General features: G+C 44.5%; 1 protein-coding gene across 2 annotated transcripts in view; it reads right to left on the bottom strand.

Annotated features, from left to right (window-relative positions):
* Window positions 1-26,475, bottom strand: part of MAP3K15 (mitogen-activated protein kinase kinase kinase 15) — a 1,358,420-nt gene that overhangs the window by 968,571 nt on the left and 363,374 nt on the right. For both annotated transcript variants that reach the window (XM_069637110.1, XM_069637109.1), the window contains exon 2: window positions 853-992. In XM_069637110.1, the coding sequence (XP_069493211.1) occupies window positions 853-992 (140 nt within the window). The remainder of the gene's footprint in view (window positions 1-852; window positions 993-26,475) is intronic.

Below are 26,475 nucleotides of genomic sequence, written 5' to 3'. Positions count from 1 at the left end.
TTCTGCATTTAAAAAATCTTTATTTTTACTGTTCACTTTAATTGTAACATTAGGGGCCTCATTACAAGTTTGGTGGTCCGAAAATTACAGTGCTGGTAGCAACGTAGCGGCACCCTTTCTGGACCGACACACTGTAAGTTTGCCGGTAAGGGCAAGGAACTCCCAGCAGGCCTGACCTACAGGGAATTCAGGCAACTACTGGTATGCTTTTCCCTGAAGCACCGTTACTAACAGTTGCCGGTGCTTCAGGTTTCCCATTCCCATGGAAATGGGAAATAACCATTTCGCCGCCTATGATATCCCAGTAGCACCGGGATGTCAGGCGGCAGAAACAGTGTTACGGGGTTGGCGGCAACCCGCCGGCTACCAGCGGGTTGTACTGCCAACCTCGTAATGAGGCCCCTATTTTAACCTCTTCAATATTCCCAGTTCATTTTCAGTCTGGCACATTAATCCCAGAATGTTTTATCACAGAACATTTTTATGGCATCGATTTGTATCCAGTAGGGTGTTACGTATTTATCTCTGAGTTTGCGTTACAGGCCAGGTCCTACTTCATAGAAATATTCCTAACGCTGTGCTTTTGTCCTAATCACAAATGAATACACCTGAATCAGGTAACAAGGGAAAATGTAAGTTCTTTTTTTAGAAAGTGTCCATGTCAAACTGCGCCAAAGATCCAATTTTAGAGAGGGATCCTGGGACCCAAAAAGCTGGACTTCCTGTGATCCAGGTCCATCAGTGACACACTGATGTCATTTCCTCCCACACATTTGGGCAACTGCTGTCTAGGAAAATAGTTTGAGATTGGTATTTTGCAGTGCTCATAACCAAAGGTCAAAGGAACGTTACCTTAAGTGATTGTGCTGTGTCGGGGTCCGTGTCGTTGTAGACAATAACATTATTCGCCATGTCGAAGCTCTCGCGCACTCCAAGGTGGTAGAAGAGGGATGGCTGTCTACCCACATCGCTCATGTCCACGACCGCAACATCTGAAATCAAAGCAGGAGCAATAGACCTTAGGCCTAAATGTCATTTAATTACAACACAGAGCAAGGGATCTGTCTCATGGCAATTAATTCAATTACTGGCGAGTGCTGGAGGAAACTCTGACAGCATGCAGTTCTAGGCCCTAATTGAGATCCGTCACTTAACCAATTTTATTTATAACAAATACCAAAAAGAATTCCCATTGTTGACTGTGACCAATGTTTTCTTCTTCTTGATATGCTTTAAGACTTGTTCAGGAGCAACCTTCTAGATGCATGGAGCATTGGACACAACTTTCCGGGCTAAACCACTAGGAATCATAGACCGTACATGTATAATTCGGTATCAGGTAATATTATCCCCACCAATAATATCGCGACATATATAGTCGTGGGGAAATGGCATAGTCGATCTTATGGATGGGGATAATTTATGGGGTAAATGGGAGCAGGGAGTGTCCCCCGCATGTGCCAGGGGTTAATATGGCAGCAAAAAAACAGTGCCATTCTTGGATGGCGATATTTTTGCGGGGATATTAACGCATGGAACCCATAATTTCCAGTTGGCAGCAGGGGCCCAGGAGAATAACATTTACACTCAGAGGTGAATTGCAACAAAAAAGTAGTGGGACTGTGACCCAGGTGGGGTGGGGGTGATGGACATGAGTATGGAACTACATGTGTTAAGAGGTTTGGAGGTGGTGGGGGCTAGACGCCATTTGGCGGATTGTGTATTGTTTTCCGTATTGTTCTTCAGTAACAACGGATTTCAGTTTACATGTCACTGCTGTGAGGTTTTCCACCTGTAAATTCTAGAAATTCTACATTAAGTGCAGGGCAGGTGTCCATTTTGTTTCGGTGTCAATCCTGAAAAGACATTTTATATCATTGGAGATCAGTTCTACATGCTTTCAATTTATAGTAGTTTGAGTGTAACGAAAACTAGTGCTATGACTTTTATTTCTCAAAAACTGAAATTAATCTGAGGAGGAAAAGTCCTGTCTTTTTCTGAGCACCCAGGAGGGAGGGGTATCAGGTATTAATATCCCCAACAAAAATATCGCCGTAAATATGGCTGTTTGGTTCGCCATAGGCGATATTTTTATTGGGGATATTATGTGGGAGCGGGGGTTGCGGGGGTGTCACCCGCACATTAGAAAATGATGCGGGGATTGCGGGGGGTGTCCCCTGCAGGGTCCATTGTGAATTTCGCCACAAAAATATGCTGATATTTTTGTATTGCGATATTTTTGCGGCGGATTTATCACATGGAACCGAGGGAGGGGCTGGCCAATCAGATGGCATGGAACGTGGGCAGAATCTGCCCGTAATGGGCAGTATTCTCCATGGCTGTCAATGCCTCTCAACAGGGTGTCCGGAACTGTTCCTTCACTCCCCACATTTCAACCCATCCCTGCAGCTTCGAGCAACCAGCCTGAACCTTGTACCACCAGTGTTCTCCCCGTCGACGCGCGCCCACGCCTCGCTTACTTCGTAGCAGCAACCACAATGGTTTGCCACACAAATGTCGCCCTTGACCATCATGGCTGCCATGGCTGCGTTTACATGGTGGGCATTTATGTTAGTTGAGGGTTTTTTCAGGACATTGTGCAAGCGTGATTGGCAAGGCTCCATATTCAATTTTAAAAAAAGGATCAGCACCCAGGTGAAAGCACCAGAATAATTCTAGCTTTTGGCCCTCCCCTAGACCACCTCCTTCGGAGGCACACGCGGCCAAGGTCCAAGAAAAGGCTTCGGCTGGCAGACAGTTACTGGCCGCGCCCATCCCTGAATGCAGGGGGTGATACCTCAAATGCAGCACAATCATTCTGTGTGTAAATGTACATTCTTCCACTCTACTGGGTTTGAGAGATGCTGATAATGACCCTGAAGTGGACCAGAAGTAAGTGTTTTATTAAAACAATAAATGTGAACACCTTTAGTCTGAATGACATTTTAAGCGGGCACACAGTACCACAAAAAGGATGTGCAGCGTCAAAAAATAAGTCATTTATTTTGTTCATCAAGTTTGTGCCAGTGCTTTAGAGGAAGAACAAAACAGTTACATAATAATAATTCTCATTTATATAGCGCTACGAACACTCAAGCATCTGAGCGCCGCTTATGTGTGTGGGGCTCATTGATTGACCTCGGAAGGACGAAAAGCTGAGTTTGGCCCCACCGGGATTCGGGAGGTTCTGCAAGATGTCACAGTGAGCGCTCTACTCGCTGTGCTATCTGACCAGATAATGCAATGCAAATAATATGTGACTCTACATTTCTCAAACTCTGCTTCCTTCAGGCGAGTGAATTCTCCCTGGAGGCCTTAAACAGCCACTCAGGAGCTAGAAAGCAACACTTTACAACTGCGTACACATTTTCCTGCTGCGTGCCTGCTTAGCATGAGCACAAATTAAGTGCTTACCCTGAAAGAGTCAAACCGTTAAAATGAAGACAAATGCTTTAAAAGTATGAATGCAGAACTATGAAAATCGTTGTAAAATTGGAGTGAAGTTTTTAACAGTGAAAAAGAAAAGTAGTAGAACTCAGTTCCCGTTTGCTCCAACTCACTTTGACCTCTGTTCACACATGAGGATCGCAGATACTAGCTAGGCCTTTTTAGTTTTGGCTATAAGGTGGTGCTTTAGCGCCACCCATAAGACAAAACGATTGCATTAGAGTACAGCTATCGAGATATAGCATATGAAGGGAAACAGAACTTGATTTCCAAGCCATTATCCTCAAAGTATTTAGAGATCCAGTTGAAGAGAACACAATCAAGGACCTTTGAATAATGGGAAAGGAGGGAAACGGGGCAACAGTTTGCTGGGACCTTCGGGTCAGCAGAGGGTTTCTTCAATAGGGGTAAGTCATTTGCAAATAAGCAGGATGCAGGGAAGAGTCCAAAAGAGAGAGAGAGGTTGAAGAGCTGAGAGAGATAAGGGCACGCGATTGAGACTACGTATTTGACCATGTGGCAAGCAACAGAGTTCAAAGGAGCACAAAATGTGTTGGCGCTGTGAAGGATGGGCGACTATAAGATAGGACAGGTAGTTGAGAATAGGACATGTAGCGTGGAGAGGTTGTGGACAGAAGGAGGGCTGAGGAATCGGAGAGAGAGGAGGGCTGTGAGAGTGTCTTGAATTAAGAGATTTTAGAGGAAAAGTAGCGGGCAACGTCATTCGCAGAAAGGGAGGAAATGATGAGTATTGGTTTGGGAGGTGTGAGCTATGCTTAGAGGATAGAGGAACGTTTAATAGGGGTGACTGCAATGGGAGAATAGCTTTGTGAATTAGGAGGATTTGGCACAGTCAAAGCAGAGGTGAGGTCAGCAAGGGAATTTGTGTAGGCAAGAAGTCGTAGGGGTCTGTAATTGTAGGTTACAGTGCATATTTCTTCTGAATGTTTGAATGTTGGACGTGATCCAGGACTGAGGATGGATCCAGGGCTGAGGACAGAGTTGGAAAGTTGAGAATGTGTGAGCAGGATTGTGTTGGTCAAATAAGCGCATAAGGAAAGTCAGAAACAGCCTGGTCAATGGAAGAGGCGTGAATACGGGAGAGAGACAGGAGAGAAGTCTGCACATCATCAAGGTGAGGGCAGGAGAGCCTGCCTGGATGTCCTCTTAGTCAATGAAGAGAGAAGAGGAGGAATAGAGGGTGGAGGGGCTGATGTGTTGAAGTGAACAAAGGAGTGATCAGACGGAGAGTAGTCAATGGTCTATTTTTCAATTGTTCTTGAATTGTGGATAATCCCATGCTTCCAATCTGCTGCAGCCCTCGCAACATCCAACCTTCTACTGTTAGTGAATATAAGAGGCCTTTTACCCTTCATTGATATCACTTTGAGAAAGGTATTGAGGTATTGAGTCAGAGGCTTCTATGAGGTTGCCTATCATGAATTGGTGAGGCAGGTGCTAGATTTCCTAGCATGATTTGTGAAGTCGCCTAGCATGACCTTGTGAGGCAGGTAGTTGTTTTTTTTTAGCTGACTATGATTTCTTGGAAAAGGGTGATCCATCTTAGTCTTGATTTGAGGTAGTGTCAATGACAATGATTCCAGCTTTTTCATTAACGACATTTACTTGTGTTGTGTATAGTGACAATAGTAATAGCAACGTTTCTTTATTACATATTTCTCACAATTAAAATATGTCCTTTTTACATGAGAGTGCAAGAAGCATTCACTGAGTGTTCATTATTGAGAGTGCATGAAAATGATACTAAAGACGGGGCATCCATCTAAATGCACTGTGTATTGAGATGTTACACATGGCACACATCTTTTAAGACATATATGAAGGGGGTTACCGGATAGTGTAAGCAGTGGGCTATCAATACAAATATATGTGACATTGGTAAACCCCTCCTGTACTGATGAAAGAGAATCAGCCACCCATTGCAGGGGGTTGATCGTCTGCCCTCATTATTGATGTGCAGTGACAGGTATATGCTTTTCCCTACTCCTACCACAGCCCCTATTGGGCGGCGGAGGTCTTGGACACTCCCCTGAGGGTGAAGGGAAGGCTCTGGAGGTAGGGGTGATAAGAATCATGTTACTATGAGACCACAGATGGGACAATGCTCACCTTTTCTACACCTCAATAATATTCCCCCCACCTTGCCAGGCGGGGTTTTTACAGGGCTGGCATTACAAAGAATAAATATAAAGAATAATAAAGAATAATATACACTCTAGTCAAGAGCAGGCTGTACAATGAAGCTTAAAGCACTCCAGTAAAGAGCACAGTGGATTTTCAAGCGAATCCTCCTGCTAGATATCTAGCTAAGAGGCATCAACACACTCTAGTGAGCTATCTGGCTAAGAGAAATGGCTAACCAACATGATGATTTCCCTATACCTGTGAACTGCTGCCGTGCAGTAACAGAGTAGTTGCAGGGAGGAAAGTGTTAGGAATGTCAACACTAACCTCACAGTGGTAGTGGCAGTGGCAGTACCTGGAGGATTGCCAAGGGAAACCCTGTTCATATAGATGAATACGGTTTATAGTCATAATGTCGAAAAAAAAATGTCGACAAACAAAAATGTCAAAAAAAAAAGTTGAAAACAATAATGTCGACATCCTATACTTATAATGTAAAAAGTAATTTTTTCGAAAAAAAAATGTCGACAAACAAATGTCACTTAGAACTAGCAACACCTCACCCAACACCCCCCTGCCACCCCCCCCACACCTCCCACCACCACCCTCCCACCCCTCATACTCAACACATTCTAATTATATATTTTTTTATTTTTTTATTTTTTTAATAAATAAATAACCAAAAAGAGTATCATTTACTATGGGGGGGGTCTCCCCCAACCCCCCCTCACCCAACACCCCCCTGCCACCCCCCCACACCCACCCCAACCACCCTCTCACCCCTCATACTCAACACATTCTAATTATATATTTATTTATTTATTTATTTTTTCACTAAATAAATAAACAAAAAGAGTTTAATTTACTATGGGGGGGGTCCCCCCCAACCCCCCCTCACCCAACACCCCCCTGCCACCCCCCCACACCCACCCCAACCACCCTCTCACCCCTCACACTCAACACATCTTAGTCATATATATATTTATTTATTTATTCATACAATAAATACAAAATTTCGAAAAAATGTCGACATTATTGTTTGTCGACATTATTGTTTTTCGACATTTATCTGTCGACATTTTGACTGTCGACATTTTGACTGTCGACATTATGACTGCACACCGATGAATACACCTGGTACCAAACCAGGAGGTGTGTTTAAGACCTTTCAGATTAGGAGGGATCTAGATCAAATACACTACACACCCTATGGGTATCCTGAAGTAGCCTTACAGCAGGTAAACCACCAGAACTGGGTTCAAGGGGGCTTGACATACCCCCCCACAAGGGATAGATATGGTCCTTTTGCTATACAAGGGTTAACCTTAGAACACATCCTTAGTTTCCACCCAAATAGGGAGGCAAATGAACCATACACCAGGGAGCACTGTGACATTATGGTGAGACATTTTGACAATGTCCGCACTCAAGCTGAAGAATATAGAGTCTTGGGAGTTGCTCCAGAAGCACCCAGACCAATAATCGGAGGGGAAGAAGAAACATTTCCATTTGAGACCCTCAACGCCTTATTAGGCACCTGCCCCACAAGGTAAGAGGACATCCATAGATGGTATTCCACTAAACTGGGAAAGCTAGAGGCAGCCTGCCCTCAGGTCACTCCTCAGCAGTGGCAGAGGACGCTAGCGATCATAATGCCTCTAGGTTGTAATCCACCAATGGAGCACTATGATAGTTGTGTTTCAGTGTATAGTTGGTTGTACCTTCATTTAATTGGGACTCCATCAATTACAGAATTTACCCCCATTCTGAGAGAGATGTTGGACTCCCACGGAGCAGAAGCAGCAATGAGATTAGGGCTAGCAATAGCTGAGGGCAATTATCCCATGATAGAAGGGGTAGTCATGCCCCTAATAAGAGGTGAGTAAGTAAGGCTTGACGTCTTCAGACGGCTAGCAATAGTGCCCAATGACCAGGTAAGGAACCCCAGTTTGGTCACATTGTGACAGCTACTTACAGGTCCCTAGGCCGAGATCTCCTGGATAGACCCCCCGGAAAAGGAAAAGGAAGGAATCAGGTGAGAATAAGCACTCTAAAAGAACATCACCTAATAGTAACATTGGTTCCAGAAAGGAACCAGGCATCCATACCTTCTCTGCTAGGGGCAGAAAGGTATGCCCCATGCCAAAGAGGGAGGGAGATCTTTCATAGCAGCACACTATCTATATTGATAGCACCAGTCCCAGACATGAAGCTGGTTGGGATAGAAGACCTTTAAAGGGCAGAAGTGGTGTGAAAAGCACCTATCATTTAAGGGATAGGGCACAGCTTAGGCAGCCACAAAGATACATAGATGAAGACTATCTTTCTCCTTCACAGAAAGAGAAGAAACAGGGCTCGGCACCTGAGGGAGAACAAGCCAGCCAGAACGGAGAAGAAGAAAAGAGAAAGGAAGCAAACTGCAGCTCTGAGAGTGGACAAAGGCAACGATGGCAAAAGCTCTAAACCAGATGCACAGGATAATACTAGTGACTAAAGAGCCAAGGGGTTGGTTAGTGGTAGAGTTGGACTCTGGTACGCACATTTCCATATTTAAAGAAGGACACAAGAAGCTTTTACTGTAATCCAGTCTTGCTCCTGATTATTACAATCCAAACCCCTCACTACGTTGGGAACCGATGCACCTTCCACCACCATACTACAAAATGTGGGGTAATCTGTCGGCCAAAGTGCCTGGAAAGAGGAAGCATCAATGTCAGATGGTGGTAGAGGAGCAGTGTTGAGGGACCTATTAATAAGTAACCCCACACTGCCCTGCCCCACTTCCCCATAGGTCATAGAAGGTGGGTAGCAGAGGTGGTGTGGAGAGCTGCTAGTGTAACAAAGTCATAAAGGGAGAACCAGGTGTCGGTGCTAGCAAGAAGTGAAAGTTGAGGGTGGTAAGAGTCGAAGTGGTCTGTGACTTGTTGCAGAGGGACTGTCCATTCCCGAGGCTAAGTGAAAGAGTTATAAAGGGTGGGGGAGGGGAGCAGATGTTGTTCGGTAGGCCAGATTGAATATCCTGGGAGAATTAGATAGTCATGTTTGAGGGGTAAGGGTATGGGGGGGAGGGCAGGGGTATAGATAAGGTTGGAGATCCTGGGGGAATGGGATAATTTTGTTTGAGGGGTTAGGGTGCAGGAGTGTGGGGGGGGGGGAAGATGGGTAGGCCGGAGAGTGAGACAGAAGTTAGATCATGTTGAGGCTGAAGGCTATCAGAGAAGGGAAGGAGAAGATTGAGTAAAAGGAGGAATGGAGCAAAGTCAATGTGCATGATGGAGGGTATAAGAAATAAGCAATGGTGCTTGGTCCTGTGAGGTAACAGAAGCTCTGCAGCAAGTGCATTGTCAATGGGTGGAAGGATGCCCATGTGTGGTAGCAGAAGTCGGGTAAAGGGTGAGCAGGGGTTCTGACCCTAGGCCCCAACAGGGAGTTACCCTTTGCTCCTCTTGGCACTTAGCTGCATGTGCCTGGGCTGGGTGCTCAGAGGAGACTGAATAAGGGTGGCAGTGCATCAAATGACCCGCTGGGACCCAATCACAGTGCTTCATGTGCTGTCCTGATATGCATTCAGGATCCTGTATATTGTGGGGCCAGGGAGCTTTGTTTTGTCGGCAGGACCCTCAGATGGTACATAGTTTCCTCTGGCAAAGCAGGATGTGTATTCAAACTGCATTCACAGAAAGTCTTTACACAGTCAACTATGAAGAAACTACAGCATAAAATCTAAAAGACAGCATTTCGGAATAAACCTCTCCTGTTATGCTTTTAATCATCGTTGACGTTGGGGCCTATCAACATAAAAGTCCCTCTCTTTCTCTCTATCTCTCTCTCTCTCACTATATATGTATTGGAATTCTGGCTTGGAAAAAGCATGACTCAGAAAAAGATTGATACACATAACAACACGAGCATTGTTGAAGTTCGAAACGGGAGTAATTTCAATTCAAGCTTTTAATAAGATCTGTAAAAGGCACACATGATTGGACAGATTGCTGGTAATCTAAGGCAGGTTTCCGTTGCATGATATGGGATTCTACAAACACTGGCAATTCTTGTACCTATGTGGACACATATTGTTAACTCCACTGTGGGCCACTTCTGCGGCACCGAAGAGCTCCATGACACTCCACAAGGGCTGCATTCTTGGCATTTATTGAATGACTACTAAGAATAGGCTTGTTATTCTGACTGTGCTGCTTGCCAACAAGGGAATGGTTATAAAGGCAGGCAGTGATCAGGCGCTGGACCATATTCATTAGACTAAAGATAGGAGTAATCCCTGCTAATCCCCCTTGAACAACAGATTTGTAGATTGGTTTAAAATATTCCAGCCCCTTGCTCGCATATGCCGAGCCCAGGGAGGATAGCACTGGTTCAACTCTATGTGATCAACACTCTCTTGAAGGCAGTTTACTTATCATAGTTGCTCACTCTATCCTGTGGTTTATGTTTTGTTTCAGGTGTCAGTATGGTTTTCATACATGTTGAGGGTCATGTTGGAGTATGATCTTTATGGATCTATGTGAAAATACTGAATCCTTTGCTGCGAATCCCAAAATAAAGACTCTTTTTCTTCGTTTTTTTGCACACATATGGGGGAGACCCCCGCACTCCTCACCACATCCCCCATTCCTAATAAATACCTCTACCACACTTATCAACTATATTTGTGCGATAAAGTGAAATATTTGACAAATTAAAACCCTCCCTTTTGGGGTTCGCAGTAAAGGGGTTAGATATTGTCATCCTATTTTCATCTTCATGGCGCACATCATCTCTTGCTGAGACTCAATGGAAACATTCCCTAAAATAAAGAAAATGTCTCGTGGCACTCCTTTTTTTGTCTTTCAGTCCCTTTTTACGTAGACCGCAAACCCTTGCATAAGCCACTGATTCGACAGTTGCCTGCAATTTCTCTTCACCCCCTCACTCCCTTATCAATTCTGATCAACTGGATCAGGGTGGCTTCCAAGTTAAGGCAATCATAGGATGCTGCCAAGAGCACCCTCAGCAAGCAGGGGGCACCAGATCCCCCCTTCAAGCAGCAAAGGGAACAGAATCTCTAACGCCCATAACAGGGAGGCAGAGCAAGGGAAATGAACTGGGCATTGTGACAACTTTGCCCAGGGCAATAGAAATCACTGCACTGGCCCTGTCTGCAGTCTCTCAGGGCCCTATATTACATTCACGCCCTTCTGTTGCCTCTCCTCTGTACTGTGTATGTAATCCCTCACTACATTCTTGTGGAACATATTGTTAATCTTCCCCAGGGATAACTTCTGGGCAATGCTTGAAAACTTCAGTCTTGACTTTTTTAATGATTTACGTCAAATATGCTATGGACATCTCAGTCACTTGATAAAAAGGGGAGGGGGGCATGTGGAAAAGCTGATCTGTACCCAGTTTGGTGGCTTGCCAGGCACTTGGTGTGCTGTCAGTATTACCATATAACTAATTTTCATACCCACAATGCATTATTCAGTGGTTCGGCAACGAAGATGAACTTCCATGCATGGCTACTGGGTAGTGCTGTGTTATATAGCGTGCGTGTTGGCTGACATGTCCTATTCAGTTCTTGCATTTCAGTTAGAAGGTTTTTCTTTCATACATTTTTTAAACATTTGACCGTGTTTGGCAAACATAGCCTTTTCTAAAAGAGGATTCTAGATGGTGTTTGGATAAAGAGAATTAACAGTCTGTGAAGTTCATACAAGATGTAATGTACTGTAATTTGTCATTTGTATAGTTCCTTTATCCCGTTGGTATGCCCTCAAAGCGCTGTGGGTGAACGTCCTCGGGGGACCGTAGTCCAAGGTTTGGGAAAATCGATCAGAGGAGTTTAGAATGCCTGTGTGCATTTTGGCTGACGGGAATTTGGGTAGGAGTAGCCAGGTCCCTACTAGCTACCCATATCGAGCTGGCAAGTGGATGGGTGCTTTGAAGTTGACAAGAGAGTATGCAAGGGTAGTAGAACTCATTATGTGTCCGGTTGGACCGAACTTTTCTCATGGGGCATAGCTGCATTCTAATGGCAGAGGTGTTGTGCGATGTGCTACTGGGAGTGGTGTATGATTGCAGATGTGTCCGGGTTGGAGGCCTTGCCTTTGGCTATCTTCCATAAGCATGGAGTGTGATGTGTACCCGTGTTCTCTAGTTGGCTTCTTGGTTTTTTCGTAGGTGTGGCATCGACTCTCTCCTGCGCTCTGCTTGAGATTGTTAGATTATTCTTACCATCATTCAGCGATTCCATGGAAGTTCTTTGCTGTCCCAGTCTACCTGGAGTGGTTGACTAGCTCAAGAGGACAGGGTTTGACAGGCTGGTCAGGGGAATAGCCATGTCTTGAGAGCCCTCCAGAAGGCCAGGTGGTCCTCTATGCGTCAGATGTTAAGCAGCATTGAATACCAGATGTTGGAGGCTTAGACAGTGAAGAAGGATCCTCCTATTCTTGTCGATTTGAATGTGGGGATCGCAAGGAGGAGTGCAGTGCCTGAACGCAGGTTTCTGTTGGGTTTGTAGCAGTTGATTTTCTGTAAGGTATTTTGGGCCTGTCCTGTGGAGGGCATGGTGAGTGATGCACGTGGCTTTGAAAGTGTCCTGTCATCCGACCGGGAGCCAGTGGAGAATACGACGGGCAGGGGTGATATGCTCCTCAGGGCTGAGGGCAAAAGGGAGCCCAACTGCAACGTTTTTGAATCTTTCAAGCTTTCTGTGTTGATAAGCAGGCGCACCCAGGTCGAGGGAGTTGGCGTGACTCTGTGTGGGGGTAGCAGAGGTAAGGGAAGATGTGTCTGAGAGTGCAAAGGTGTAGGTAGCAACATGTAGATACAGTATGTATCTGGTGTAGGTGTGTATGGTCAGTGTCCATGGTTCATCCCAGGTTTTCTACTACAGTGCATACAGCGGGGGAGGGCCTAAGGTAGAAGGCCAAGGGGTGGGTTGGGGGAAGAGAGCTGTTTTACAGCAAAGCATGATTTCCTTTTTTTCCAGGGGTTGAGGAGGGGGTGTTTGGCTGTCATCCAGTGATGGATGTCTGTGGGGCCGGATGCGGGGTCAGGCGGGTGGAGACAGAATTGCAGATCTTAAAGATGATTGGGTACCATCTGCATAGTCATGTAGAGGGGTTGAAGAGAAGAGGTGATAGGCAAGTGCCTTGTGGGACTCCGTTGTTGACAGGGCGGGCGGTTGAGGTGAAAGAAGGGAGATGGGCGATTTGGTATCTGTTGGCAAGTAATAAAGAGGGCACCCAGTCATTTTACCGAAAAATAAATTAGAGTGGTACATTTCACCAAAGTACATAACACGGAAAAACACTGAAAATTAGTTAATATGACTCGGGATGGGGTTGGGTTGGCGTTATAAGGGTAGAAAAACAGGGGGATTGGGGATCCCCCCAAATCTTTAAAAAAACAAACAAATTCAGTGTTTTTTGGTATTATGGTCGCAATGAAATGTACCACTCTGAAATGTGGGTCAGTAAAATCACATATAACGAATGAAGAAATGCATCTTAGTGTCCCTTATGCCGAGGGAGTGGAGTCTGTCAATGAGGATGCTGGGGTTGATAGTGTCGAAGGCCGCAGAGAGGTCGAAGAGTATGAGTATGGCACAGCCCTCAGTGTCTGCGGTGCTTTTGAGGTCATCCAATATGTAGATTAAGGATGATTCAGTTCTATGGAGGGGTCTGAAGCCAGACTGGGCGCAATCGACAAGAGGGTTGGATTCAGTGAAAGTTCACAGCTGGGATTAGGCTGTTGGGTCAGTGAGTTTAGCTAAGAAACGGGTGTTAGAAATGAGTCTGTAGTTGGATGGAAGGAGGGGGTCAAGTGAGGGTTTTTTGAGGAGGGGTTTACCGTGTGATGTTTTGAATGCTGCTGGAAATATGCCTGAGGTGAGGGAGAAGTGAAAGATGGATCTTGCGATGCCGCCTGCATAGGTTGAGGTAAAGATGTCTTTGAGGAGGGTTTGAGGGCATGGGTCACACAGGTTCTGGACGGACGACTGCTGGCAAGTAGCTAAATGAATTTGGGTCTAGAGATGGGAGAGAAAAGGGAGAATATAAGGTGGGAGGGGGAAGGGTTAGAGGGTTTATGGGGATGTAGGTGGAAGGGATGGGAGTGCTGCTTGTTTTGTATGTATGCTGTGGGTTCTTTTGAGCGCAGTGTTGTGAAAATGGTCAAAGAGGGCATTACAGTGCAATTGGGAGATTTGTGACGGGGAATGCAAGGAGGGGCCATGAATTATGTGAGGATCTTGTGGAGTTCCTTGCTGCAGTTATGGGCGTTCGAGATTCTGTTCCCAATAAAGGATTTTTTGGCCTTCTGTACTAACCTATCTCTCTCTTTTTAGAGAAAGAGAAAATGTGCTTGGCACAACAGAACAATAACTGTGACCCTTTTGCAAGGTATATGGCCTCAACCTATTCAGCCTCCTGAGTTATCAGTGCCAAGGAGCCCCTTACAGAGAGATCTGGTGTGGAGACTTTTAACCTATATCACACAAGAGCTAACCAGGAAACCTATATCACATTAAATTCACACAGACATTAAAGCACTTAAACAGAAATGCTGGGTTGCCCTTCTGATAGGAGACAGAGAGAACTAATTGCCTACTTTCCTTAGCGTGCGGTGATGCGCTGCCTATCTAAGATAGTGAACGGGAAAAGAAGGTACTAACATATGGATCTCTTTCCTAATCAAAACATTTGCTCCCAAAATGTTATTCTTTCTCCAAACGAGTTTTGTGTAAAAAAACAAGCACCACACAGTAACAGTACAGACACCACTGCTAACTAAACAGAAACACTTCACATAAAAACTGATAAAACCATAGAAAACTCTCTGTGGGGCTCATTCTTTATTTACGCCAGAATCTGGTTCCCTATACAGGTATACAAAGACCTCAATTGAGAAGAAGTTTCAGATCATTCAATCCACAAAAATGATCAAACCATATATGGGTGCTCTTTCTAATTTAGAGTATCCCCAACACTATGTTGACCGGTTTCTGTGACGCTAGCTTGCCTTGAGGTTGCCTTCTTCAGGACCGTCTTCCTCTAGTAAATGTACTGAATGGTGTGCCTTATACGAGTAATTAGTAGAGTGCCGAGATTTTCTTGACTAATATTTCATATTATTCCATGCACAACATAACCACCTTGCTGATGTATATTATCCTCCGACAGTGCAGATTGCAAACAATACATTATTTGGGTAGCAACTTTTCGTTAAACTCGCAACCCTTACCTGCGTGATTTGAAGAAAGGCAAACAAAATGACCTACTTGTACAGTCACCAAACATAGTCACGCTTGCATGTCACTCCTGGCGTGAAATCCCATAAGCGGTTTGCCTTAGATTATGAATGTGCACACGTGACCCCCACTGTGTACTCTGCGTCTGTACTGTCATAAGCTGTCATAAGCTAAGGTAGCTTTGGGCACCTTACCTGATTGGTAATGCCCCCCCTCCAAAGGTTCTATTGCTATTAGTACCCCTTCATGTTGTATCGGGGTACTGATAGCATTTTTACTCGAGTTGAGAAACAGCATGTCAACTGTTTCTCAACTCAAGAAAATAAAATGGTCACCATAGATCGGCTGGGAGAAGGGACTACACTTAGTCCCTTCTCCCTTTCCATGGCAGCCTTTAAAAAGATAGAAAAAAAAGAAAACAAAGAAAATGCCCGCCATGGAACAGGGAGAAGAGACTACACGTAGTCCCTTCTCCCTTTCCATGGCAGCCAGACGTAGAAAGGAAAGGAACTCTAAGGGACTCCGAAATGCAGCAAAGTGAGTCTGTCGGTCGGATAACGACCCAGCAAGGGCCAATCAGATTGTTTGTAATAATCTGATTATCCATCACCGGGTACAGATTGAGCGTAGGGCAAGCCCTGTCATGCGCCATACATGACCCCCATGTGTAATTGGACTGTTAACCTTTCTCATTAACTGATAGTGGGCCATAAAAATGCATTTTGGCCATAGCCTCATGAACTTTCAAGGGAGGTTGCCTGATGGCTGAGTAACTATGCATTAGCCAACCCAAGTACTGACGACATCAGAGTGACTTTTGTAGCAACTCCAAGTTAATAGTCCCCAGATTATTGAGCAGTTTCTTCAAAAATGCTGTATATAGAATAAAAAGAGAAGGTTTTCAGCAGATTGTGGTCCCTTCGACAGGAACAGTTCTGCAGTGGCTCGCCTCATACCTCTGCAACAGAGACCAATTTGTCCAGATGGGACTAAAACAGATCCCTGTGATGCTCAGTAAACTACAAAGTTCTAAAAGGCTCCACCCTTTCCTCGTAACCATTGACCTCCACATGGAACCTCTGGGAAACACCTCACCCACACCGAAATCAAGATAGACCAATATGCAGATGTCGCACACATTTAACTAATGATCAGGTGCAGCAATGACATCCATCGACTTAAGCACTGTGTATCCCTCATCTAAGCCTGGATGTCAAGCACTTACGCAAAGCTCAACCCAACAAACACTAAATGAATTCTTCTAAGAAGCTCCACCGAGCATGTCCTGTCCAGAATTGGCTGATTGACATGAAGCTCAATGGATTCACGCCTCACCCTGACCCAGTGCAAAAATCGCTTGGATTTACTATCAACTGTGATATTCTATTCTACATATGCATCACCAAAAATTCCAAGCAGCATGAATCAGATTGTGCTCCTCTGCTAAGTCAAGCCTATCATCCAAGTTCAGAGTTTCAGAACAGTGGTCCAGCCCTGGTACTTTTCCACCTGGAAATCACCAATGCACTAATCGCAAGAATCAATGATGCCACTTGGGTTCTTCTGAAAGTCATCCAGCATGCTGCAGTACGCTTCATCACAGAACTAAGACAGTTCCCCATCCACTTTAAGGTGCACTGGCTAGACATCCCAACCAACATCATTGTAAAGACTGCCTGCATCACCTACAAAGCAGTCACAACCAAAGCACCATTCCACTTGGCTGAGAAACTCACCATCTCTGGAGGCTAGTGCACCACCAGAAGCCACCACATCTCCAGGCTGAAAAGAAAGAATTGCAAAAGGGAAAACACAAGGCAGCAGGCAATTTCCTGCTATTCATCCTGTTTCTGGAACAAGTTACCAAAGCAGATAAGTCTGGCCCCCTCCATCCTACACGCTAGGAAGGACCTGAAGGCCCTACTCTTCAAGAAAATCTCACCAGTTACTAATTGCACCACTCAGCCATTTCTCCCCCTCTGGAGTTCCATCCGTTCCATGCTCCCGCTACCCATGCCCGCTTCTCTGCTACACTTGCAACCTACTTGGAACCTACATCTGGGTGTGTCTCCTTTGCACAGTGTTTGGTTTCTTCACACCTAGATTTGCACTTTATAATCACATACATACATACATACATACATACATGCATACATACATACATACATACATACATACCAGTTGTGACAATTGTGGGTGTTTTGAGGAAAACTTATATTAGTTATTCACACTCTACACATCTCCAGCCAGGGTTTGCAACACTTCTTGTGCTTTTGCTGCTCAGCTTGATTTTCTAAGAAAAAAGGATACCTACTCACAAGACCACATCATGTTTATAAGTATACCCCCAAGCAAGGCCTGATTATTGGATTAAATCAGGCGTCCTAGAGTTCATAGGGATATTAACTATTTACCGCCATTCAATGGGCTTTCCAAACCCCAGTCAATAGGCCCTGAAAATGTCAAGGGTATCAAAGGTTTGTGATAAAAAGAGCCAAAGGGGAAACATTGACCACAAACTGAGGGTCTTTTTGATGCTCTTTTTAGTTAAATTGATGTTGTTGGCCTATTGAGGAATGTATAATAATTTCAACTGCCTATAAACACAGCACTGCATAAGATTTTGAAGTGGGAGCATTTTACTCACAACTTTTGTAATTTAGGAGTAATATTGTTTTTCAAGGGGAAGTAAACTCACTTCTCACAGCCGAATGGGGAATTTCTAGGCGGGTAAAAAAAACATTTCATTTTAAGAGCAAGGGTATTTTTGTTGTAATGTATAGTTTCTTTGTGCCTTACAATTAACAAAAATGAAAGGAGGATTTTGGTTATTTTATCGCCTTTCTTCAGATCAGGTAACACAATAGTGGAGCTCCTCTGTGTGGCATGCTCTGCTCATGCCTGCAGGCTGATGATATCAATACAGCAGTGCAGGCGGGAACAAGGCGAAGACTCCTGCTTATCGATTACCCCCTGTTCTTTTGCTGGGAGTCTACCTTATTTTAGGGAGTAAAACCAGGGCCATTGTAAACACTTTTGGGGCCCGGGGCACGGACATATTTGGGGCCCCCCCTCCACTGAACCAAAGGGATTGAAAGATCCAAAATATGTGGTCACGCCCCCCTCATTGTACTCAGAACTCATAGCTTGATGTGCTGCTTTGCAGTGATCAGAATAATCATGGGTACTCCCTTTCTGTCAGACTAACCTCTTCGTTCCTGCTGTAATCTGAATGATAAACAAGCAGCATTTAAAGGCCAACATTAGCAGTTAACGCCAAGGACACTTGTGTTCTAGCATAGGCAGAGGACAACCTTTCATCAATAGCAGGCACGAGGAAGGTAGACCGGCTATAATATAAAAGCTCTACACAAATCGTATGAAAAAGGTGCACATAATGCAGAATAGACAGATGACTCAGATTAGGTGCCTAAAAGAATGCAAAAGGGTGCAAACATGGATATCGCAAACTAATTGAAAGCAAGAAAAAGATACAGATACTATAGCATAGCAGGCGGAAGAAGATTAGAAGCTACCAGGAACAAGTCCATATTCAGGCATATTGAGATTAGAAGAGGGACATGGATTTCAAGAAGTGTGGCAGTTAGAGAGCAAATTAGCTCTGGTGTGCAATATATCAATGCTCACTATTATTACAGCAGAAGCAACACTATAACCAGTGAAACCATGAGTGAGGCTTTTTTGACTCTGAAACCCTGAGAACAAAATCCTTCTGAAGGGTGACAATTAACAGAGGTTTCAGGACTGGTAATTTTGACAGGTTAGGCAATACGAAATTAAATGAGATGACCAGGATCACACATAGGTTAAGAGGTGAGGCTGGGATTTGCACCCAATCTGTAAAGTCTGCACTGTACCATTTTCTTTTCCAGTTCTTACCATGTACTAAAATTATCCCATTTTATAGTAGTGACCTGAAAAGTACCCAATTCACATAATTCAATGTGACAATTTCAAAAAACAAAATATTATAGAAGCATACTATGCAAAATGGGACTGATTCTAGCTTTGTCTCCATCATCAAGGGAAGTATATAAGTGCCAGCATTTTAGTTGATGTGATCCTAATAGAATTGTATCCAGGTTTCTATTTTGTATTTTAAAGCTTTGAACACGCCAACAACACAAGCTTGTGAAATTGTTATTTATAGGCGTACAGAATAACCTTTGAATTGTACAAAAGGGCAAACCATTTGTTGTGTCAAATAAGCAGACCTTAAAATATGCTTGCCAGAGGCCTGTCATATCTGGTCCACTATCATCTCTCTAGAACCCTTCCACTACAGGATGGATGCTATAGCAGTTTTGTTGCAGTCAATTCACAAACTATGTATGCCAAAGTGAACACAGAAAGCCGAGCAGAATTACCTGTCAACAACAGATTCAAAATAGGTTTGGAGTCGCAGCAGCAGGCCATAAAAAATGCTATGTAAGTTTGGTTAACAATGTAAGTGATTTCTTTCGATATGACAGCCTTGTGGGGCGGCCCTCTAAGGTGGGGGCCCGGGGCAAGTGCTCCTTTTACCCTCCCATAAAGACGTCTCTGAGTAAAACAAACAGGTTTTCCATTCATCTGGAGGACTGCCGCTAAACGTTGCAATCCATTCGATATCTGTGCTGTTTCAATGCAAGCTTTAACACACCAACTTCAAACGGTTAATGCCACAAGCCGAACCAGGCAATTCTGACTTCTGCAGAGTGTGGCTTAGCACAATAGCCCCTTTTATGATTTTTGTTGAGAATTATTTTTTTGCTGTTACCTGTATATCTGAAATGTCACCTTTGTACACAGGGGGCCCAATTCACAAAGATTTGCACTGGAGCAAATCTGGAGATGTTCCGCGCATTCGCAGATTTGCTCCTGCTGCCTTACAGATGATTCACAAACCTCCGAATGGAGCAAATCTACAGATGCCTGGGCATCTTTCAGAAATTCAAGTGCAAATGTGATTTACAAAAATGCGCTCAATGTCACCTCAGAAATACTCTTTGGTGGCCCTGGCTTTGCTTTTAGTTTTAGGCTTTGTTAATCAGGTATGCGGTAGCAGGAGCAATCTGGATGCCCTGGGAACCTCCTAATTTGCTCCATTGGAAATCTCGGTGAAGCGGGATAAGTCTATACTTTGTTGGGATGCATGTTCAGACCACCACCCCTCCTAGATAATTCAGATAGTGAAAAATATATTAAAATAATGGAAATGAGAATGGGATGGTGTAGGGGGGAGGGGTGTCATGGGCGGAGATAACTGGCAGGAGTGGGAGATCACACATGGAGAAGTTATTATGTAGGATGTAGGATACATATATACATGATAGCCATAACCTGAACTAACACCGCATTTACAAGTAGGTCTGAATCCTTGCAGGATGTATTTTCACCGAAACACAGAACAACGAGGCCTTATCCCTCATCCCACCATTGCATCTCAATTCCCAAGTGCAACAAAGGAACACGTATATGCCCCCACATCAGTTAGGCCTTTGAACTAATTAGGTAGGAATGCTTGCAGCCGGAGAAGTGAAGGGCTGCGGCCTAGCACCAAGGTCGTACTCCTGGGAGCGAAGGCAGAGGTCTTAGGATGCCAAAACGCAAACCAAGATTTAGGATACTAGCGCCCCCCAGAATGATGGTCTCTCTGTTTGAACTACCAGCTGTGCAGGGAAATGGGCTCTAAATCCTTCATGAACTGGATTGATTAGTGGGACAATAGGCCCAGTTTTAGGGAGGGGAACTGATAAAGGGGAAACAGGGAACAACACGATCTATGTTTTGTGTGAAGGAGAGCTAAGAATGATGCCCATACAATGGAGAGGGCATGATGGGGGAGCCAACGTGTTTGGGATGAGAAAAGGGCTGTTTTGTTTGCAAGGACCAGACTGACCTTGAAGTTGCCCACTGAGTTCACATTGATAACCAGGTGCATGTCATAACAATGAAAGAGAGAGGCGGTCCTACTAGGCCTTCTGAGCATTCAGAGCGTGCAAGTGCAGAGAATTATCATCCCAATCGTCTCTGTGGCCCCTGTGGAAACAGACAGGTGTAATCCGTTAGGATGCTACCCCACGAGGGCCACGTCAGGATACACAAATCCCATGTATGTAACATTGCCCACTGCAGTACCGCCGCCACCCACGTCGGCACACTATCATAATCTTCCTAACGCCAAGCGTCAGTAGCTGGCAGGGGAAAAGGGCCGGAGGGAGATGATGCTAAACCACAAAAGGAGCTAGGGAAGGGTGAGTTGGCGTGGCTAAAATTAGAACTATGAGATGAGCAGCAGAGACCTATAGGGGTGGAAAAATGGAGGGCAGGGGACATTTTGATTTGGATAGATAGTATAGCTATTAAAGATGTGCACATAGAGAAGGAACGTGAAGATAGAAGGAGGCAAGAGGGGAGTGTGGATTATGCAGCTGCAAGGTCAGAGGAGGAATACGATTATACACATGAAGGAGAAGAAGAGTGGTATATGGTAGATGAATTGGTTCTAAGTGATTTTACCGAACCCAAAGGTTCGACTTCCCAAAAGTTAAAAAAAAAATGTATTTCCCGCAAATATATATGTGGAGGGAGACCCCCACACCCCCACCTATCTTACCTCTATACATTTTTTATATACTTTACCCCCCCACATATATATATGCAGGAAATTGGGGGTAGAACATTTGGGAGTCGAACTTTTGGGGTTAGCTAAAATTGTACAATACCGATGAATTAGTAGGAGCAGCACAGCTATCTGCAATATCCCCATGAGTAGAAAGTTTGTGGGGACCTAGGTTACGTAATATGTTTGGATAAATGGCAGTGGCTACGAGGTCGGCGGTGGGAAGGAATAAAATTGGGAAGACAGTAGGAGCACAGTTCGCATTGTTACACAAAGGCCCAGGGAGAGCGCAGTATATCCCTTGTACACCTTGATAAAAAACAACCTCATAAAAAAACTCCTGCACCTCACAGTTGGAGCGTGTAAGTGTATATATGTGTTTCAACAGCCCACCACTGGGACTATGTTGGTGTAGGGGATTTGAAATGCTTGTTTGTGTCCATACTGTGAGATCATGCTGACGACATATCGGTTAAAGATGGGTATCCGGAAGTTAAGATGTTGGGATATGACAGTCATGATGGAGCGCATATTAATGACATTATGCCCCAAGTATTGGCAGTGTTACTGCGGGCGTATCCAGATACACCTGATCTCCAGTCGATTATGCAACAAACAATGCACGATGAGGAAGATCCTGCCCAATACATATTACACATACAGGCTGGTGGAAACAGGGGATTCATGCGACCGAGCAATTCCATTTTTCTATTTTGTGGTCAAAAGAGGTCTCCCAAAAGAGGTGCAAAAGGCACTCGACAAGATAGTTGGGATTGAGGCAAAAGGCTGGGCAAAAATTCAGTCTATTATTATTCACCAATGTAAACGGTTGAAAGAAAAGGAGAAGGAAACGGCACAGCGAACACAAGCAGAGGAAGCAAAACTGGTTCAAAAGAAGTTAACAAAAGTTGCATTAGAGGGGGCTGCAACAGCGCGGCATATGGAAAGGTTGACAGACTTTAGGGTGATCCAGGCGGATGGGCACGCAGCACCCGAGTGGGGAGGAGAACACGGATGGACAGGTGGGTACCAACCTCAATATGAAGGATGGTTTCCAGGAGGTATTCAAATGGGGAGAGGGGGATTCCCAGGTGCCCGTGAAGAGCAAGGACATTTTTGGAAGAATGGGACAGCGAGGAGAAGGAGCATGTGGACGGTATTACCCAAATTGACCTTTTACAATTGACCTTTTGCACAATTTACCTAATTATAGTGGTCCTAATTGACCTTCTGCACAATTGACCTTTATATTATTTTAGTTATTTTATATATTCATTGGGTTGGTTTTGGATTATAAATTATAGAAGGGGATTGGGTGCAGGGTTACAGGGTTTTTTGGATTGGGTGGGAGGTTGCAGGGGGTTTCCCCCCGCATATATGTCCTAATTGACCTTCTAAATTAGGTCAATTCTCCCGAGGTCAATTGTGAAAAGGTAAATTAGTATACAACCGTGTGGACGCATGAGCCATTTTTCAAGAGAGTGCAGGAGTAGAGAGGCGTATGCATATCCTCCACAACAGATATACCCTTATTCTCAGGGAGGTCCAGTGTCATACTCTGTCATACGGACAGATGCCCACGACAGCCCCTTATGCTACGCCAATGCCTATGGCCTCTCCTGTTCCCCCACCAACTTTTCTGCAGTTACCCGCCACGGGATCTAGTAATGTGCTGCCATATGCAGTACACCAGGGACAGCAACAGGGCCCCTACATTCCGAGCAACAACACTGTGTCAAATGGTATGGTGACTCAAAATCAAGGAGCCACTGTGGTTAGAGAGAGCCCATTTGTTTTACTGGGGACAAACCCATAGCCGAATAAGGATACCCCACATAGATGCTTAGCGTGTCCAGGTCTATTGGTCACTGCTGACCCAGCAGAGGAACCTTGGTAGGCATGGAGATAGCAAACCAACCATTTATCTTTATGGTCGAAACAGGAGTGACTAAATCATGCATTCGTGAGGGAGGATTTGCTTTGTCAGGTGAGGTTATGAAAACACAGGGCTTCTCTAGGACAGTTAAATTGGTTCCTTTCACAAAGAAATTACCCATCAAAATAGGGGGCACGGAGGAGTGGGCCACTATTGCTGTACTCCACCGCGACTCTGATCAATTTGTTGCGAAGGGATATCTTGAATAGCTTCAACATATCCATTCCATTTACAGAAAGCGGTGTGGTGTGTTCCACGCCCAGTAGTGGGCCATGAGGGTTATGTTGTCCTTGCATGCATTAGGTGTTGAGTCTGTAGCAAGAGGAATGCCAGTGGCCTCCAATCTGTTCTTATGTGGTATACCATATTGCTCAGTGCATTGCCACAAGTGGCAAACAAGTACTAGCCTGTACCCTCAGAGTATCTGTTCAGGCCCGCCAAGCCTCAGGAGATAGTTGCAGGTACCATTATCTAATTTGATCAAGAAGGAGTTCTAGTGGCAGAAGACCAGATCGTTCTGATAGCAGTTGATTTCAACAAAGGGGAATGGTGCACGGTTCTGTGCATTCATCCCACAATACCAATGAAAAATGTCTCTGATGAGGAGTTGTTTGAGAACTGAGAAAATGAGGGAGAAATAAACTGGGAGTATGTGTCCCCTGTGAAATAATGATACAGTTTAGACATGTAGTTTGTCTCATGTTGCTAGTGGGGACTGCTCCTCCATTAATTTCTGCAGATTTGGCTCAAGTTCTCAATAAGTTGTGGACGAGCAATCCACATGACATGGGACTCTTGAAAAGTGTCACACCGATATGCATCACCTTGAAAACCGGTGCTGTGTTGCTACAAGTAAAACAGTATCCTCTATCGAAGGCAGCAGAGGAGTGGATTTATGGCACTATTATGGCTCTTTTATATCAAGGCATTATAGTACCCTCAAATTTACCCTGTAACATGGCTATTTATCCAGTGAAAAAATGTAAAGGTGCTAGTTGGAGGATGATTCAAGATATAAACCCGCTTAATGAAATTGTACAGGCAGAGTTCTAGTGATTCCGAACCCTGTTACATTATTGTGCAATATACCTGTTGAGGCCACCCACTTTACTGTAGTGGGCTTGAAAAATGTTTTTTCTCAATTGCATACTCCCAGTATTTGACTGTGTTTACGTTTGCCAGGAGCCGATTCCAACATACTAAACATCCTCAAGGGTACTGTGAGGCCCTGAGTATTTTTAATAGGGTGCTATATGAAGATTTGGGTAACATTGCTGTCCCTTGTACCATTATTCAGTCTGTTGATGACTTGTTGGTATACAGCAGCAGAGAACACCAATGCAGAGAAGACTCTAAAGCACTGTTACAATTGTTGGCTGATAAAGGGTACAAGGTGGATTAAACAAAATTACAATATTTCTGACAAGAGGTGTTGTGTTTAGGACAGCTGATTTCAGTGAATGGGAAAAAAGCGATTCCTGAACGTGAGGCAGCAGTGCGTGCCATGCCCCAGCCAGTGACAGTAAAGGGCATGCAGACATTTCTTGGATTATGCAATTACTGTAGAGTATGGATCATTGATTATACGTCATACCATTGCTCCAGGACCTCAAAGAAGCACGGCAAACAATAAATACTATTATTTGGACAGTTGAAATGATTACTAAGTTTCAGGAGCATAAAGATGTAATTTCCACTGCCCCAGTATTGGCTACTCCTGACTGTGCGCAAAAGTGTTATCTCTTTTCACATTCAGATGGTCAGATGATAACTGATGTGTTGAGACAGCACAGCATGATGGGGCATACAGATTTGGCATATTACAGTGACATGTTTGAATCTGTTATTCAAGGGCAGTTCCTCTGTGAACAAGCGTTTGCTGCTGATGCATTCTCTATAAAAAAAAGTCTGCGACTATTGTCATGGGGTGTTCATTGACACTATACATGGAGCATGTAGTTTTTGCAATATTAGAAAGGTCTAAATCCACCCTAACAACACAGAGGGCTTCGCATTTCAAGTAATACTATCAAGCCTGTTCATTCATATTGTTCATTGGAAGGCAGTAAACCCAGCTACTTTTTATACTGTACCTATCACTGATGACGACGAGGTGCATGACTGCGTCACATATGAAGGCCCAGAGGATGGAATTACTAAAACATGTGACTATGCTCTAGATGAAGGGGAAGTGACTTCATTGATGGCTCATCAACTATCGACCAGGAGACAGGTCACAGACATAATGGGGCAGCAGTGGTACACCTGGTTGATGGAGAATTTGATGTTGTTTTACAGCGGAAGCTGGCAGGACATTATTCAGCACAAGTAGCAGAATTGATTGCTCTCATCAAAGCGTTTGAGGCTGCACATGGGTGGAGAGTAATGATGAATTCAGACTCAGCATAAGTTACGACAACTGTTCATTCAGGGTTGTCAAGATGGATGAGAAGAGGGGTTCACAGAGCAGATGGTTACTCTGTACAGCATGCAGCATTGTTGAAGAGACTGATTACTGCACTTGCGCAAACTTCTCTTGCCACAATAGTAAAGTGCACCGCCCACTCAAGTGGTGGGGACTTTGTCTCCCTCGGGAACGAAGCAGCAGACACTGTGGCAAAACATGCTGCTTATTTGCCAGTACTGGTCATACCAGAGCATCCACTGTTTGTGAACATGCACTTACAGTTGCAGGTCCCATACACAGCCCTCTCTGCAACAGGAATTATTGAGATACAAGGCCAGGCTCCGCAGGGTGAAAAGTTGGTATGGAAAAGAGAGGGTGTGCACAGTCCCCAACTGACTTGGTGTGGAAACAGATGAGTACAGGGAAGATTGTGATGAATCAAGCATTGGTGGCGTTCAATCAGCTCCATTACCCAGCCCATGTATCTAAACAACATATTGCAGCAGATATTCAGTAAGATTGGTATGTGGCTAATATTCAGGAATTGTTATCCCTGTTCACTTCTAACTGCGTAGTGTGCCAGACCTATAGTATGGGACAAATGCTGAAGACATTAAAAGGTACTCTACAACGCCCAAGTCGTCCATTACGTGATTTACATATAG

This window comes from Ambystoma mexicanum, chromosome 7p (assembly GCF_040938575.1).
Source record: "Ambystoma mexicanum isolate Mex_15411 chromosome 7p, UKY_AmexF1_1, whole genome shotgun sequence".
Lineage (NCBI taxonomy): Eukaryota > Metazoa > Chordata > Amphibia > Caudata > Ambystomatidae > Ambystoma > Ambystoma mexicanum.
The sequence above is the reverse complement of the archived record's forward strand: the minus strand, read 5'-3'. Positions and strand labels throughout refer to the sequence as shown.